This window comes from Egretta garzetta, unplaced genomic scaffold (genome assembly GCF_000687185.1).
Source record: "Egretta garzetta isolate BGI_Z169 unplaced genomic scaffold, ASM68718v1 scaffold59, whole genome shotgun sequence".
Lineage (NCBI taxonomy): Eukaryota > Metazoa > Chordata > Aves > Pelecaniformes > Ardeidae > Egretta > Egretta garzetta.
The window spans coordinates 1391356-1406802 of record NW_009267230.1 but is presented as its reverse complement, the minus strand read 5'-3'; the positions used below and the strand labels follow the sequence as shown (position 1 = coordinate 1406802).

The window sequence follows — 15447 nt, the reverse complement described above, 5'->3', positions numbered from 1 at the left end:
CCACTTGAAAATAATTTCTGTTGCTAAAACACCAACTGTCAAGAACTAGACTGACAGTCTGAAGTGCAAAGACTGCCTTGAACATCTACTCTACTTCTTTAAGTCTTTCCTTTCCTAAAATGAAACCAGGTCAGCAGCACAAGATGCTCCTTTTCTAAAGCACCCTCTGCCCCCCTAGCAAGGCTCTGGGCTACAGCGCTCTTCTTGCAAGAAGCTCTCACCAGGAAAAAGCCTTCCAGCTACCAACATGCTGTTTCTGCTGCTTCCCTCTCAGTTGCTGTTGTAAGTTTACAGTTAGAAGTATATTTTTCATTACATCATCAAGCTAATGGAGTTCACTTGGAAACATCATCAGCACTGGCCCAAGCATGCCCATAAGGATGTTAACATGATTTCAAGAGGACGGTACAGAAAGGATGACGTGGAGGGAGGGAGCTCCATTAGTGCAAGCACCTTTTAAGACAGAAACACCACACAGTAACACTCCAGATAAACAGGAGAGACGCCCTCTGCACAACCCTCCTACACCTCTGACTGACCAGTGGCAAAGCACCCCATTTCCCTGCCAAACACACAAAATTGGGGAATAAAAGAAATCTCTTCAGGACACTAATATTTAGTAGTAAAAAACTTCAGTTAATTCTCAATTATCCTATCACACCTCTGAGAATAACCCCAAACAGTTGAGACATCCAACACTGACAGCGCGAGGAAGTTGGTCAACACTGTTGATACCCAGAGAACTTCTGGTCTGATCAAACACAGGGCAACAAGGAGGACAAAAGATGTTGGGGGGGGAGAAACTGGGAAGTCATGGGCAGAAGACTTCTAAAAAGCAGAACAGGTCCATGTGTGAAATGCACTGTAACGTTGGCTGGACATTAGACTTAAGTTACTTGGCTGCAGTAAGAGCATCCTCTCCAAATTCTATTATGTCAAAAATGGAAAAGCAGAATCACCTCCCTGCTGGCATGGGTTGCAGTCACCTTTCTTTACCCCTCAGCAACACGCTCATACTTTTTTCTGACACAGGGAACAGACACCTTCATTTTAAGACTGATAGATCAATCTTTGCTGGTCCTACAGGTAGTAGAAGCAGTTCATTATCTTGACCAGAAGCCTTGCCTGTTGGAACCTGTAGGACTGCCAGAAAGTGAAGAAATGTTCATGCACATTTTCTGAAAAAATGAACAAAAGCCATGCAGCATCTGCAAAAGTTATCACACCGATCTTCAAGTGTAGGCATTAGCTCTGCAGATCACAGGCAGCTGAGGTATCTGAGTTTTATCTTTCCAAGGCTGGTAAACACTAGTTAAAGCAAAGCCCTACCACTTCTGCTATCATATGGCCTCACTGAGCTTGAATACGCTGCAATACCTACAACCCTTCTGTCACACTGGTGCGCACCATCCATTTCTGCTTTCAGATTTGCTACTGTTTGTAGCATTTGGAATTTCTCTGATCACTTCCAGAATACCTTCGCATCTTAGTAAAACAACCACTACAGATTCCCTTGTGTTTTTCAGTTACTCCAAACATTGATTTGGGCTTACGCAGGTATGAAGATGAACACAAAAGACATACAAGCAGAAAACCAAAAATCACCTTTACAGGAAAAGAATAATAGTCCAATTCTGCCATCTTATCCTCAAATTCCAGTAGAAGGCACAAGCAACTCACTTAAAACATGGACAAAACAAAGCTAAACAGTGAAAACCTGAACAGCCAGCCATCCACACAAACATGAAGATTCAATGAAAGTAAAAGAAAATACAATGGAATAGATTTTCTATATGCATGAATATTTCCACTTTCCTCATACTGGAGCATGCTGCATCAGTATAGGATCAGAAAACTTGCAAGAAATCAAACTGTTACGTACTCAGCTGCTCTCCCCATCCGAAATAACTCCAGTTGCCTGCATGTAACACAAATGGCAGCAAAGAATAGGAATGGAAAAAGAAAGCTTAGAAAAACAAACCACAAGCATACATTTCATGTATTTAAAATGTCTTATAGATTGCAAGCTTGAAAATGTATGAGAATTTTTTCTTTATAAATACAACATTAAATTTATTTTGGGGCTTACTCTTCACTGTCCAGTTTGTTTATAAAATATTCTGAAGATTAAGATAACCATAAACTCTAGGAATTATTAAACAGTCACGCATTTATTAACAGAAGTAGACAAAATACTTATCAACACACTACTTAGCACAAGCAGTTAAACACTGTTATTTCCTAGTACACACGTTATCAGGATTACAGACAAAATGTCCCAGAATCCAGAGTCCAGAGTCCAGTTAAGAGCAGTACCTGATTCTAGGCTAAACTGTGAAAGACAGGTGGCAAAAGTTGCTTCATGTTTCCACTTCCGTCCCCTTTCCATAACAAAGTTAACCCAGTGGTGAAAGCACCACACCAGGAATAATAGCAAGATTATGTGTGCATGTAAACTAGCGTTAAGCGAAGAGTACTTTCTTAGCTAGGTACACAAACTGGCAAAAAACTTAGAGAGCTCTCACGGTATCCTAAGGATGCAAATAGTCACAAGTTAATTCTACAACAGTAAAAAAATCTCTCCATGTTAACATTAAAGGTGACAACAAATTCAGGCTAAAGCTAAACTGCAAGTTGGTCAGACAGCCAAGTTATTACTTATCAACACCCATGCTGTCACCCCAAGGTCATACTCAGTATGATGGAGGTAACAAACTACTACATACAACCCTCAATGCACCTTGGAAGCATGCACACAACTCGGAACTCCAAGAAAGGCTTCAGAACCAGCATTTCTAGAAGATGGTGTGTAAAAAAAATGCTTTAAAAAGTGAAGTTTACAGGAGTGTTGATGTGTAAGTGCAGCAGGCAATAAAATCTGTCACACGCAGGCAGAGAACAAGCGAGGGCTTTCTGTCCTGGCTACCAGCCCCATCTCTAGCTACCAGCCAGCCACACACCTCCAGAAGGGAGAGAAGATAGCTCAGAGGATTCAACAAATCCCTCCCCTCATTAACAGGACTCACAAAGTTAGAATGGGCTAGTTCTTGCTTTTAGCTAAAACTGCAAAAAATAGTTCTAGAAAAAAACCACCAAAAAACTAAAAATTTGTTCTAAAAAAATCACCACCAGACTAGCACTTAAATAAGCAATAACAGGTCCTGGTAAGTAACTTGGCTCTCAGGGGTTTAGTCCCTATGCACATGTACTACAGAGGGGCCCTGTTGCCCTTTCAATTCTATGGGAGAAGAAAAGGTGAGAAGGAAAAAAAAATAGGCACAGATGTGTATTATCCCAAGGGAAAAAAAAAAAAAAAAAAGCCAATCAGGGTTTAACCCTCACTCCCTGTCTAGGAAATAATGGTGCATCAGAGCTACAACCAGGCTGCTCCTTTCTTCTCAGACATAAAAGGTTTACAAAGCAATGCCGTTCCTCAGATACTCATCAGCACTTCAGGGTCCCTGGACTCCAGGCTCTTGCAGACGCATGCGGTGCTTTGCACAGGCACAGCCATAGCTCAACTTTAAGTGGCACTTTGGTTATCTAGCAGAGCTTCAAAGGTAGGTCATTCCCTTCTGAATCCCAAAGGAGTAGTCAGAGGAAAAAAAATTAACACATGTATGTTTGCTTTGGTCATTAAATGAAGCAACTCTGACCAAGTATGTGCATGGAACAAATTCAGTCATATTTTTTATCGGGTTGATTTAGAAAGAACCACGTATTACACTGGTGTAACACTGAATACATGCAGTTTCCACAGAATATAAAAGGCTTATTCCTCTCCTGTCTACAAGAATAACAAATAAAAACTTTTTTCTTGTTTACAGAACTTAACAAGTGAGAAAAACTGAAGCCCATAGAGTTGGCACCGGCAGACTACAGACTGAGAAATGGCAAATACTGCCTCTCTGGTCCACAGCGGCAAGTGTGACAAGCCACCACTTGGACAATGCATCTAAGCCAGCTGCGCTGGCAGGATAAAGATGTATCCAGATGCACCAGAAGCCTGCCAGGATCCAGCAGCCAGTGTTTACATGACCCTGACCACAAGAGGTATAATCTTTTTGTGACAACAGAAGTCCATGGATTGCCTAATGATCAGCTTTGACAGAGGCCTGAATGTTTTTCAGGGGAAAAGGAGAAGAGAAATAGGAACACGCAACCAAGCTGACAAAGAAAAACAGAAGTAAAACACGTGCGGCAAAGAGAGATGAGAAGGGGAGACAAACAGAAGAAAGCCTACAGAAACAAGAGGCAGGGAGAGCAGGAGCCTCAGAGAGGGACATGGGGAGAGGGCTGAGGAAAAAGAGCAACAATTTGACAGAACTCTGCACTGAGCTTTAATTTGCCATAATAAATAGTTCACATTAAAGAGAAGACAACTTCCTATTAATGTATAAGTCGAACAATAGCCTCTGTGTCTCTCATTCCTGAAAATCTCCAGCACTAACATAGGGGATAGCAACCTCAGCACCTCCTTCCATCAAAAGGCTCTTACCTCAGGTGAGCCAGTAAGAGGCAAAGGAAGCCAACATTCAGGCATTTGCAGCCTGGATTACTATTAAAGATCCAGAAAAAGTCTGCAGTGGCACAACATTATTGCACTTTGACTACCTGCTAGTTAAACCCATGTCATTATTCACAAATGAATGCACATGTCACATCCCAAAGCAACTGGGGAAGAAATACCAGAAGATACTATAAATTTCCAAAGTCAGTATGCAGATCAGAAAAACTACAGAGGAAATGGAGCTTACCAGTCCTGCACCTTTTCCCAAAGATAAAAGTCCCAGCCTGACAGCCTCTGCACAAACCTCAGCACAAACCACTGTAATCCACATGGAGGGAATGCGTGGCTCCTTAAGGGACAACAGAAAGCGTGATCGCTGAAACCAGCTCAGACTGTTCCTGGTCCTTGTTTGCTTGACAGCAAATGGTCCGATAGTTGGCACACCACCACTCACAGTTTCAAAACCACCAAGTGCTAAAAACAGGCCTCGTGGGACGCAAGGTCTGTCCTTGGAGGAGAAACATCACCACCTCTCGTAGACAAAGAGTCCTCAAACAGACAGTGATACCCCTGAGACAGCTACTTGCCTGACTACCCTACTGCTACCGAGTTCCTTATGAAGAGCTTGAAACCCCACAAACTTTCAAAAGCAGATTAGAGACCATTATTTCCATGCCTAAAACAAAGAGCAGCCGATGCCAAGCAGGATAGGGTGGAGAGAAGAGCAGCTGCCTTTAGACACCAGCTCCTTGCCCTGCAAGTCTCCTCCCATTGAGATGTTGGGTCTTGGCTAACCAGGATATGCTATAACTAGAGACTAACCGGGAAGGCAGTGCTGCAGGAGCAAACAGAAAGAGATGCAGTAACAGAAAGTAAGGGATTTTCAGCCAAAATCTCAAAACTCCTCTTTTGTTTGTTTTTACTAACACCCACTTCACTTCAGCGTCTAACATTTTGGATAAAAGATGAATTTATTAAAGATTCAACACATATGCTGCTTCATTTAAGATTCAAGGAGCTAACAGTATATATCTCGGTCCTTCAGCATAATCACAGAAGACCTGGGCTGCCAGTCTTGATATTTTGAAGGTTAATGAAAACAGAATTTCTTTTTAGCCTTTTCAAGTTGTTTTTCTGCTTCACAAAAATAATATGCATAACCTCAATTTGTTAAGAAAAAATTCCTTCCAGATCACCTTTGGGAACAAATTTAAGCCTGTACGAACTTGAACAGAAAACGCCAAGAAAATGGAAAGTTGAGATTCTGAAAACATACGATGACAACAACATACATTAACCCTGGAACAGACGATAAGACAAGTCAGACTAGTTAACTCCATGTGCTCTTAAACACCAACAGTGCATGTCTTGGTTATCACATTATTTTGTATTCATAGGTTTCAGTACTCAAAAAATGAGGTTTCATATAAACCTCCAATTATGGACTAAGCGATGCCAGCAGCCTGGTGCCTTGGAAGCTACAACATTCTTGTCGTTAACACGTTTTATAAAGCACATCTAAGTTCCCACAGTTAGCTGAACATAACATATGCTCTTGCTGTGGCTCAATTATGCAACTATTCAAGGAGGAACTCCTCCTCCCCACTTCACACTGTCGAGCCTGGATCAGCAGGGACACTGTAGAAAAGCAGAATATTCCAAGCTCTTAATGCAGTCTAATTTGATTGCCTGTGTGCCATTTTGTTTCATTTCTGTTTACAAGTCTCTGAGAGCGGCTGGGACATACTATGCCCGTCAGAACATGATTGTTTACTGCTGTCCACTGCTTACAGTCACACTGATAAATTGTTTAACCCTCCTCCTGTTATATCCCACGCTGAGCAAAGACAGAGAGCATCTAAACAAGTTTATAGAAGTGAACTGAGCTCAGGAAATTACACTGTATTTGGTGCGGATAAAATACTGTTTATATAACACAAGCAGAGGTGGACAAGTCCTGGTCAGTTCTTTCTTCGAGGTTTAATAAACCTCCTTTTCCCCAGATAAGACCCTCAACAGAGTGCACACATATTTCAGACTCCATGAAAACGTACATTCTCCCAGTATTCAATGTACTTTCCAAAACTGAACATGTGGTATTTTAGTGGAATAAGCTTCTAAAATACAAAACAAACACTGAATAGCTTTTTAGAGCAAAGTCACATTTTCAGTAAGCAGGATGACCAAGAGGGTTTCATAACAAGTACCATTTCCAGTTCAGTTTTGGAACACCGCATATGAGGACTAAGACCTCTGCACAAAAGGAGACGAGCAAGCACAGGAGGGAAACGAATTAAAAGGAGCTGACAGAGACAAGGACAGGCACCAGAGTACGACACTGGAGTACCCTCCCCACTCACTACTCCCTCTTTTTCACCACATTTTACACTAGTTTAGCAATCACCTTACGCTGAAATTTTGGAATATTTTATTTCATGAAATGAATAGCCCTTCTGGCCACCTTTACTATGGCTAACAAAATCAGATTGAGAGCTGAGAATTTAAGCAGGGCTTCGATCACCATCAAATCATTGAGAGTATCCACTAAGTTATTACAAGCTTGTGCAGCTCATTAATAACCACAATAAAAAGAATTGGGTGGAGTGCCACTTAATTCTATGTACAATGGAAAAACTGTAACATCTCTACCACTGCACTAATACCTAACAGCTGTCCCATCTCACAAATTTCTGGGTTACCGAGTCACACAGGCTATTTGATGAAGGGATGTAAACACAAGAACCAACAGAAGTTTTACATACCCGTCATGAGATACGATTCTGGACTATAGTGGATCACCCACCATTACATATATGAATAATAGCAAAGAGGAATTCAATGTGCTACAGCAGCTGAGGTAAAAGATTTGGTGCCTTTTTTCCTTCTGTTTTTCAATCTTAGACTTTCAGTACAAGCCTCATTGCTCAAGGACACATATTTATGGCTTGTGTATAAAGTCGAGCAATAATTTTTCTATCAGTTTAAAATCTTTAATCTAATCTTTAAAAAGGATATATTCAACTGTCATAACAAAATTCAAATTTATTTGGTGCCACTGCTATGACATTAAAGGATGACTAATAAAGTTTCAGAGTCCTTAAAGAAACAATCCCCACCAGAAAAAAAAAAGAAGCGTTAATGAAAAGCAGTAAACAAATTGTGAAACCTAGAGTGATTAACCAAGCATTTACTTTTTTTGGTCACTGCTTATCAAGAGACATGTCAGTATTAGCAGTGTTCACCATTCCAGGAAGAGCTTTAGGTTTGGGGCTTATTTAAAAGTCAAAGCTTTATTTCCTTGTCAATGCCTTTCAGAATACACTAGTACTCTAGAAGAACTAACAAAGTACATTTAGAGGATGAGTAGCAAAACCACAGATCTGCTTGCCTCTATAGTTCAGCAGTAAGTCAAACTTTATTACTGCATTATCTTCTAATAAAACTTCCATTTGCTGAATACTTTTCCTTAGACACATCCAGACATGAAGTAGCAGCTTTACCCTAAAAATGAAGGCAGATATTTTAGAGCAAGACCTTGAATCTGCGTTCCTTTGAGCAGTCCTCTTGTGCCTTTAGCCAGCCCAGGCAGTGAGTGCTCCAAAGCCACAAGAAAACAAGTCTCCCAGATGGGATTTATCCTCAACAAAGAGGAACAGGAGCTGCCAGTCACCCAGAAGCAGAGAGGCAAAGGAACTCACTTTCCCAGCCCGTCAGCAAACCACCACAGAACAGCTCATACAATAGTTTCACTTGTATGGACAAGAGTAGTATTTCCTCTGCCTAGCTTTTAATTAAAGTAATTCATGTGTTCTGTTTTGAATTACACTTACACTGAACATTTTTTGAGGACTGCTGAAAGCTTACTATTTGCACTGCAGCTAGCAGTTTTCCTCATACTATAGCACAGCTTTTCAGTGACTGCAGAGGGATCTTCAGTGTCACCTACACTTCAGAAGGGTAAAATAATCATTGACCTCTTCCCTACTCTTCCCAAATCGGCCTGGTCTAGAGATGCCGTAGGTAGCTGCCAACTTGTTTCTAAGTGCAGAAGCAGGCTGGTAACCAGAAAAAAAAAAACCAGCAGGGATCTAGACGTACAGCATACATCTCTACAACACGGTGGGCAGTATCACCTCTGAGCAACCGCAGCCGACCATGCTGCCTGCACTGTTACAGACCATACATCTCTATGAACAGTTAAGACTGTCAAGTTGTGGCCTGTTGAAAAGCATTTTGATGTTGGATAGCTTTGAAAGCCTGGCATGGCAGATCATTTTTTTATATATTGTTACCAAAGAGAAAAAAAAAAAAAATCTCTTAGTAGGATGTCATTTCAGCACATTTGCTGCCATAGGGTCAGTTCGCTCAGTTGAACACTGGTGGATGGCAGCCAACATCTTCTTTGACTACAATAAACCACAGGATTCAACAACAGCACAAATGGCATGCTCAACTGAGTGCACCTGTAACCTTGGATGGCTATGACTTCATTCCATGAAAACAGGCTGCGGTGCATATCCTGTGAACCAAGCACTTCCAGTGAGAGCTTTACCCCACAGCCTGCCCATATCTGCACACTCAGTGCCGCTGCTTCTGCTAGAACCGTACCGCCCGTGCTGTGGAAATCCTGGCAGCCGGGTTTGATAGATGGTACATTAACAGCAGCATGAAGATGCTAGTATCTATGGTGCAGCACCCTAAATACAAAATCAGTGTGGATGTTATCAGGGCTCGCTGGGGAGTCAGGGGCAGGGAAGGCAGTCGCCTGGCTTTTTAGCAGACAACGCTCCTCATCAGTGCCATGGAAAGCATGACAATCTCAGTATTAGAGTCGTTCTATGCAGAGGGATGTACAAGCCTTCCTGATGCATCAGTGGAATTTGAGCTCCTAAAAAGAGAACTAATGGGCATCGGGAATGAAACCTCTCAAAGTCTGCCTTTGGTACCTTTGAATAGTCATGAATGTGTAGATATTAACACAATTTTGCTTTACACATTTTGCAGAAATAGATTTCTTCAAATATTAGTGGGAAAGAAGGGCCAACACAACAAACTGATCTGGCATGGAATGACACCCATTCCTATAATGTGTATAAAATATTTTGCCAGCTTTTAAGTAGTTAAAAGGCTGCTTCTGTATCTACAAAAAAGCATAGTATTTTTCCCTGCATGCATGTGCATACACACACATTTGAGATAGCATTTAGGGTTCCTTCTTACTCTCCTGGAGGGGATGTTGTCTTGCTCCTTTCTCTCTGATCTGCTGCCTAGCTTTGGTTCTTTTTGCTGTTATAATAGTGTGTCAGAAAAGTTATTTCTTTCCTGGCTGCACCAACTAACAATCCAGAGTCAAGCAACCAATCTACCTTCTTCTGAGAGGGGAAAAAAAAAAAAAAAGAAAAAAAAGAAACCCAACAAAACCCACAATAAAAAACCAACACCACAGCCCTGCTAGGCAGGGATTTTACAGAGCAAAAGACCCGCAGGACAGAACTATGGTGCGCTCTGGTCTGTCAGGGTCTTACTGTGAAAAGAGCAAGACCACAGACTCAAGGAAGTGGAAGACAAAAAACAATATGCAGAGAAGGGAGAATAAAGCATTCTCAGGAAGCTTATCAGTCAAAGGTAAGAGGACAGACGTGACGGGTTGATTCAGTGGCAATTAGGTTATCTTTTCTGAGAATCATACTGAACAAGCCTGCTCTCTTCCAGATTTGTAAACTCCCTGACAAAAGGCATAGGGTGGTATTTACAGTAGCTGGTATTAACTAAGAATGCCGATTATTTTCTGCAAAGATACAGAACACCTTTCTCATCCCAGTTTGCACGGTGTCTGCTCCAAGTCAGAGCTGCGTTTAAAATACTGACAGAGTGACTCACTTACAGATTATAATGGACTTTTATGGTGCCAGAAATTATCTTGAGAATACAAGGAAAATAAATCTATTCCTACCACAATAAATAACTTAGAGCTTATTGACTCAATGAATGCCAAAGTAATCAAATAACATTTTTTCCATCTGCTTCATTTAAAGTGAATTTTGAGACAAAAAAGCTTGCTTTCTTTTTAATTTACATTCAATTTCAGGTTGTGGGTAAAAGCCAATATGAAGATGCTGCAGTTATTCAACAATGGGTCATCAGGAAATTTAAGAATTACGATCACATTCAATAGAAATGCAAACAAAACTGGATCCATGGGCACTATAGCACTTTGCTTATTGCTCGGGATCACTGAAAGTTAAATCAGTTGGAAGCATGTGATCTTTCTGGGCAGGAGAAATATATAGGGAAGCACAGAAGCTGGGAGGTGAAATGGCTAAGTATGATGAAGGAAAAGGCAAGGACATGTCAAAAATCAGCAGAGCTTAGAAGAGACAGCAGGTACAAGAAGAGACCCAGCCACTTCATTTAAGAATACGTAGGAAGCCCAAATCCCTCATTACGTCGGAAATCATGGGCCAGGCTCTTCTAAGAACAAAGAACATTTGAGACTGTGAAAGTGGGCCTGGAAGCTCCATAATCTCCAGAAAAATGCGAGCACCTAGTCTGGGCTGAGATGTCCCACGGCACCATGCCAAGGCAGCAGCCCACACGTGACCAGAGATGAAACCCCCCCTCACAGATCAGACGCTGGCTTTCAGACATGGCCCAGCTTTCTTCTCTCACACCCTGCTCCATCCTTCTCCCCCTCCATACTCAGGGGAGATAACAGAACAAGTTGCAAGCATGCAGGAGATGGGGAAATAACCATAAGAAAAGGTGGTTTGAGAAAGGAACCAGACATTTATAGAAAACGCAGAACAGGGCAGAAACATAATCTAATTTTAAGATGTAAGGACGTGTATTTCCCCATTTAATGAACCTGACCCTGCCTGCTGAAGTAGGATTTTCTCTGGCTAGAAGAAAGAAGCCAGAAGAGTCTTCTGAGAGCTGCAGGGGAGCTAAGCAGGACACCAGTGGCACATGCAGTTATACTGTTGTTTCCTGAAATGCAAGCTATATGGAGTGTGTTGCCGCACTGTTGCTCTACAGTGCATCAGGTTTTAAGATAACTTTGTATTTTTTAGTATTTGGGAAGCTATTCTCATGGGGCAAAAACTACTCACACTCAGGAGGTTATTTGCTCCTTCTAGATACTTAAGTCTGTTGTCCAGCTGATTCTGTCCTGCTCCCAGCAACGATCACATCTTGTCTAGCACATCATGATAGAAAATTGGACGAGTCTTACAAATGTTCTTGAGGATGTTTTTTTTACATCTAAAAATATATCTATCAATTATTTAGCCACATGGTAAGTAAGAACACTCCATATTCAACGTGTTTTAGGTTAGGGAAGGACACCCACCCTGCTCCTACGTAAAAGAGGGTTGAGCTCCTGCGTCACATGCAAAGGTCAGGCCAGCTTTCAATAGACACACAATCAATGCATCTACTGGGTTGAATTCTCAAGTTCCAAAGGACTATGCAACATTCAGGCAAGCTGACAATTCTTATGCACAGATTGATGCAGGCAGAGTTCATTTTTCAAAAGTACTTCTACATGAAATGTCTATTTTCTATTTGTCCATGTAAATAATTAGATATTCATAGATGTCAGATACTTGGAGGCAGTAGATTAGCAAAAGTACATGCAGTGCCACAAGCTTTATTGAATTAATAGAAAATTCTTAAATACATTAACCACACACTGCTATTAAATATTTAACATCAATTCTAATGACTGTTTTCATCCCATGAATGATTAAATTAATCCTTATGTGATATTAATTGTTCAAACCAAGGGCCTTCAATTAATTGTTGTACAAGGTCACTTTCTAGCAAGATGCAGGCTGTTAACAGGCAACAGAAAAAGGGCAGCTGCAGTTCTACTCTTTACTATGTCTGGTCTACTATATGGAGCTGGTCCTCTGGGGAAGAACCTGGCTACAAGAGTTTGGGGATGTAAAGGCATTTACCCATACATCCCATTACTTAGAAGGATCCATCAAACCAGCCTCTCTCCAGCAACAGCAAAGCCCAGGGCCCACAGCCAGGGAAGTAATTTCAGCAAAACCCACATTCATTCCTTGGGCACTTCATATCAGACTGTTTGAGCTTTTGACACTAGGGATTCTGCATACCATTTGAGTATGGTTTAGTCAAGTATTAGTTTCTCCAACAACATTTCTTATTGGTAGGTTTACAAATCAATTGTACCCTTCTGACTACTTAAAAACAAAGTGCTTTATTCTTTACATACACTCTTTTTAAGAAAATGGAGGACACATTTGGTGTTACCTAGGGTACCACTGCCAGAATACTTTCATACAGCTTTGTACATGTTCCAGCTAAACAACACATTTGGATTTCCTAGGCAATCGGCTAATGTCCATGTTTTGTTGAAGATAGTTCTAAGATAACATAATAACAGTATACAGACAAATTAATTCTACTCAAAAAAGGTAAACAGCAATTAACATTTGCTAATGTTAGCCATTTTGTAGAGATCCTATAATCAGCCTAATGGATAAACAGCCTGCAAAGTGTAATATGCACGTCTTATAGGATTTGAAATAGAGGATAAAACATTTATTTAAATTATGAGACTTGAATTTCATGATTGTTGCTGCCCGAAGTAGATAAGACACTCATAAGAGATATCAATGAGCTTTCATCCACCGTATGTTAAAAGCAGTGTTTCAGAAATCTAATTTTGCAGACCATCAGATACAGTATATCCTAGGTTATTTTTCCATCCACATTTTCAGAAGCATAAAAAAAATGCAGAATATGAGCCAGCAGTGTGCCCAGGTGGCCAAGAAGGCCAATGGCATCCTGGCTTGTATCAGGAATAGTGTGGCCAGCAGGAGCAGGGAAGTGATCATGCCCCCATACTCGGTGCTGGTGAGGCCACACCTTGAATACTGTGTTCAGTTTTGGGCCCCTCACTACAAGAAAGATGTTGCATTGCTGGAACAGGTCCAGAGGAGAGCAACAAAGCTGGGGAGGGGTCTGGAGCACAAGTCTTATGAGGAGCAGCTGAGGGAACTGGGGTTGTTTAGTCTGGAGAAGAGGAGACTGAGGGGACACCTTAATCGCCCTCTACAGCTGCCTGACAGGAGGGGGGAAGCCAGGGGGGGGCCGGCCTCTTCTCCCTGGTAACGGGCGATAGGATGACGGGAAATGGTTTGAAGTTGTGCCAGGGCAGGTTTAGGCTAGACATTAGGAAAAACTTCTTCACCGAAAGGGTTGTCAGGCTCGGGAATGGGCTGCCCAGGGAGGTGGTCGAGTCCTCATCCCTGGAGGTATTTAAAAGAAGGATAGATGAGGTGGTTAGGGACATGGTTTAGTGGTGGGATGGCAGGGTTAGGTTAAAGGTTGGAGTCGATGATCTCAGAGGTCTTTTCCAACCAAAGTGATTCTATGATTCTATGAGATAAGCAGAAATTAGTAAAAATATTTTTCATCCACCAACACAGCATTGAAAAGCACTATCAAAGAAATTAGGTATCAAGCACACAAACCTCTGGTGCATTTTCAAAGGCTACTGGCAGCACCTGTCTCCATCTATTCTCCTCCTCTTAAAATGTCATTAAAAAGTCATAAAAATTATATTCAACACATGATATTTACAGAACTTCGCCTAACTTAGTTACATTTAAAAACCCAGCATTTTCTTACTTGTGTTGATATTACAAGGTAATCTAGGTAACTTTGAACACATTTTGTGTTCCTGTCACACATGAGGGTGCAAACAGGTTGAAGACTCAATGTTTGATTTCACTTTCAAGCATCAGAAGCTTTAGACCAACATTCTGAGGGGCACACTTTTTCGTAACTGACCAAAGTTATTGGCTTCACAGAGATTTAAGTACTTCTAACAAGAAAATATTGTTCAGATGTACCATTGTTTGATAACTAACCAGAGAAGGAAATAAAGTACACTGAAAGAGGAAAAAATGTTGAGAACAAATAAAGTCTAACTTACAACACTGGGAGGCAGCACTGGGCAATGGTTTCTTCTGGACTTCCTCCTGAAAGGAATACTAAAGGAGAACAAAAAAAAAGAAGGGACACAGACTGGTAAGAAAGCAGCTGGCAAATTTATGAAGCAGCTTTGAGAGTACAGCATGCCACAGGTAAGAGAAAACATCCCTGGTAACATCAAAGCATTAAATATTTTCCCTAATATCCATATTCAAATACACTCCCATAAAACTCCTCTTTTTTCATGCCAAAACCAGGTGTTAAAAAGTGCACATCTGGTTAAGGTGAGGTCTGCTTTACTACAAGCACAGGCTCTATTCTCAATTCTGAGACCTCAAATTAGACACCTAAAAGACCTGACTCTCCACACCACAATGACACTGCGACAGGGCGCTCAGAACTGAATATAAGCCCATTTATGGTTAAGACGCTCAAGCACAGCTTCAACAGCTCAAAACTCAGGTGGGCTCACAGCAACACTGCAGCAGGAGACTGAAGCAGTGAGATCATTAGTGGGCCTGGCAGGGCAGTAACACAATGTCTGCCCAGCACAAGCTCTCCTGTGATCCACTGCACAGCCAAAGTGAAGAATTTTTCATCTCATTTAGTATTGAATTAGAGGACAGAGACACTTCAATTAGCCAGCTTTGACTTTTTACAAAACTGTTTGTTACAGCATCAAAGCATTCCCTAGGGGAATGCCAGTGGTTTTATTTTGATATTCTCCTCTGTCTTGTATTACACAGAGATATGAGAAAATTAGGACAATTGAGCAAAATAATGAGAACAGTCTTTGCTAGGAAAACAAGGTCCAACGACAAAGGAAGTGGCAACCTCAGCAAGCTGGTGCTGCAATCTGTGCAGAACAGGTACACCAGACAGACTCTCCTTGGATTTGGTGAGGATTAATGACCAGTTCATTACATGGAAGGTGACAACCTGCAGACTTCCGATGTGGCTATCTTCCG

At 41.3% G+C, this 15447-nt stretch overlaps 1 protein-coding gene across 3 annotated transcripts in view; it reads right to left on the bottom strand.

The window, feature by feature from the left end:
• UNC13B (unc-13 homolog B) overlaps positions 1-15447 on the bottom strand; it is a 194986-nt gene that overhangs the window by 158725 nt on the left and 20814 nt on the right. For all 3 annotated transcript variants that reach the window (XM_035902676.1, XM_035902675.1, XM_009647276.2), the window contains exon 7: positions 14481-14538. In XM_035902676.1, the coding sequence (XP_035758569.1) occupies positions 14481-14538 (58 nt within the window). The remainder of the gene's footprint in view (positions 1-14480; positions 14539-15447) is intronic.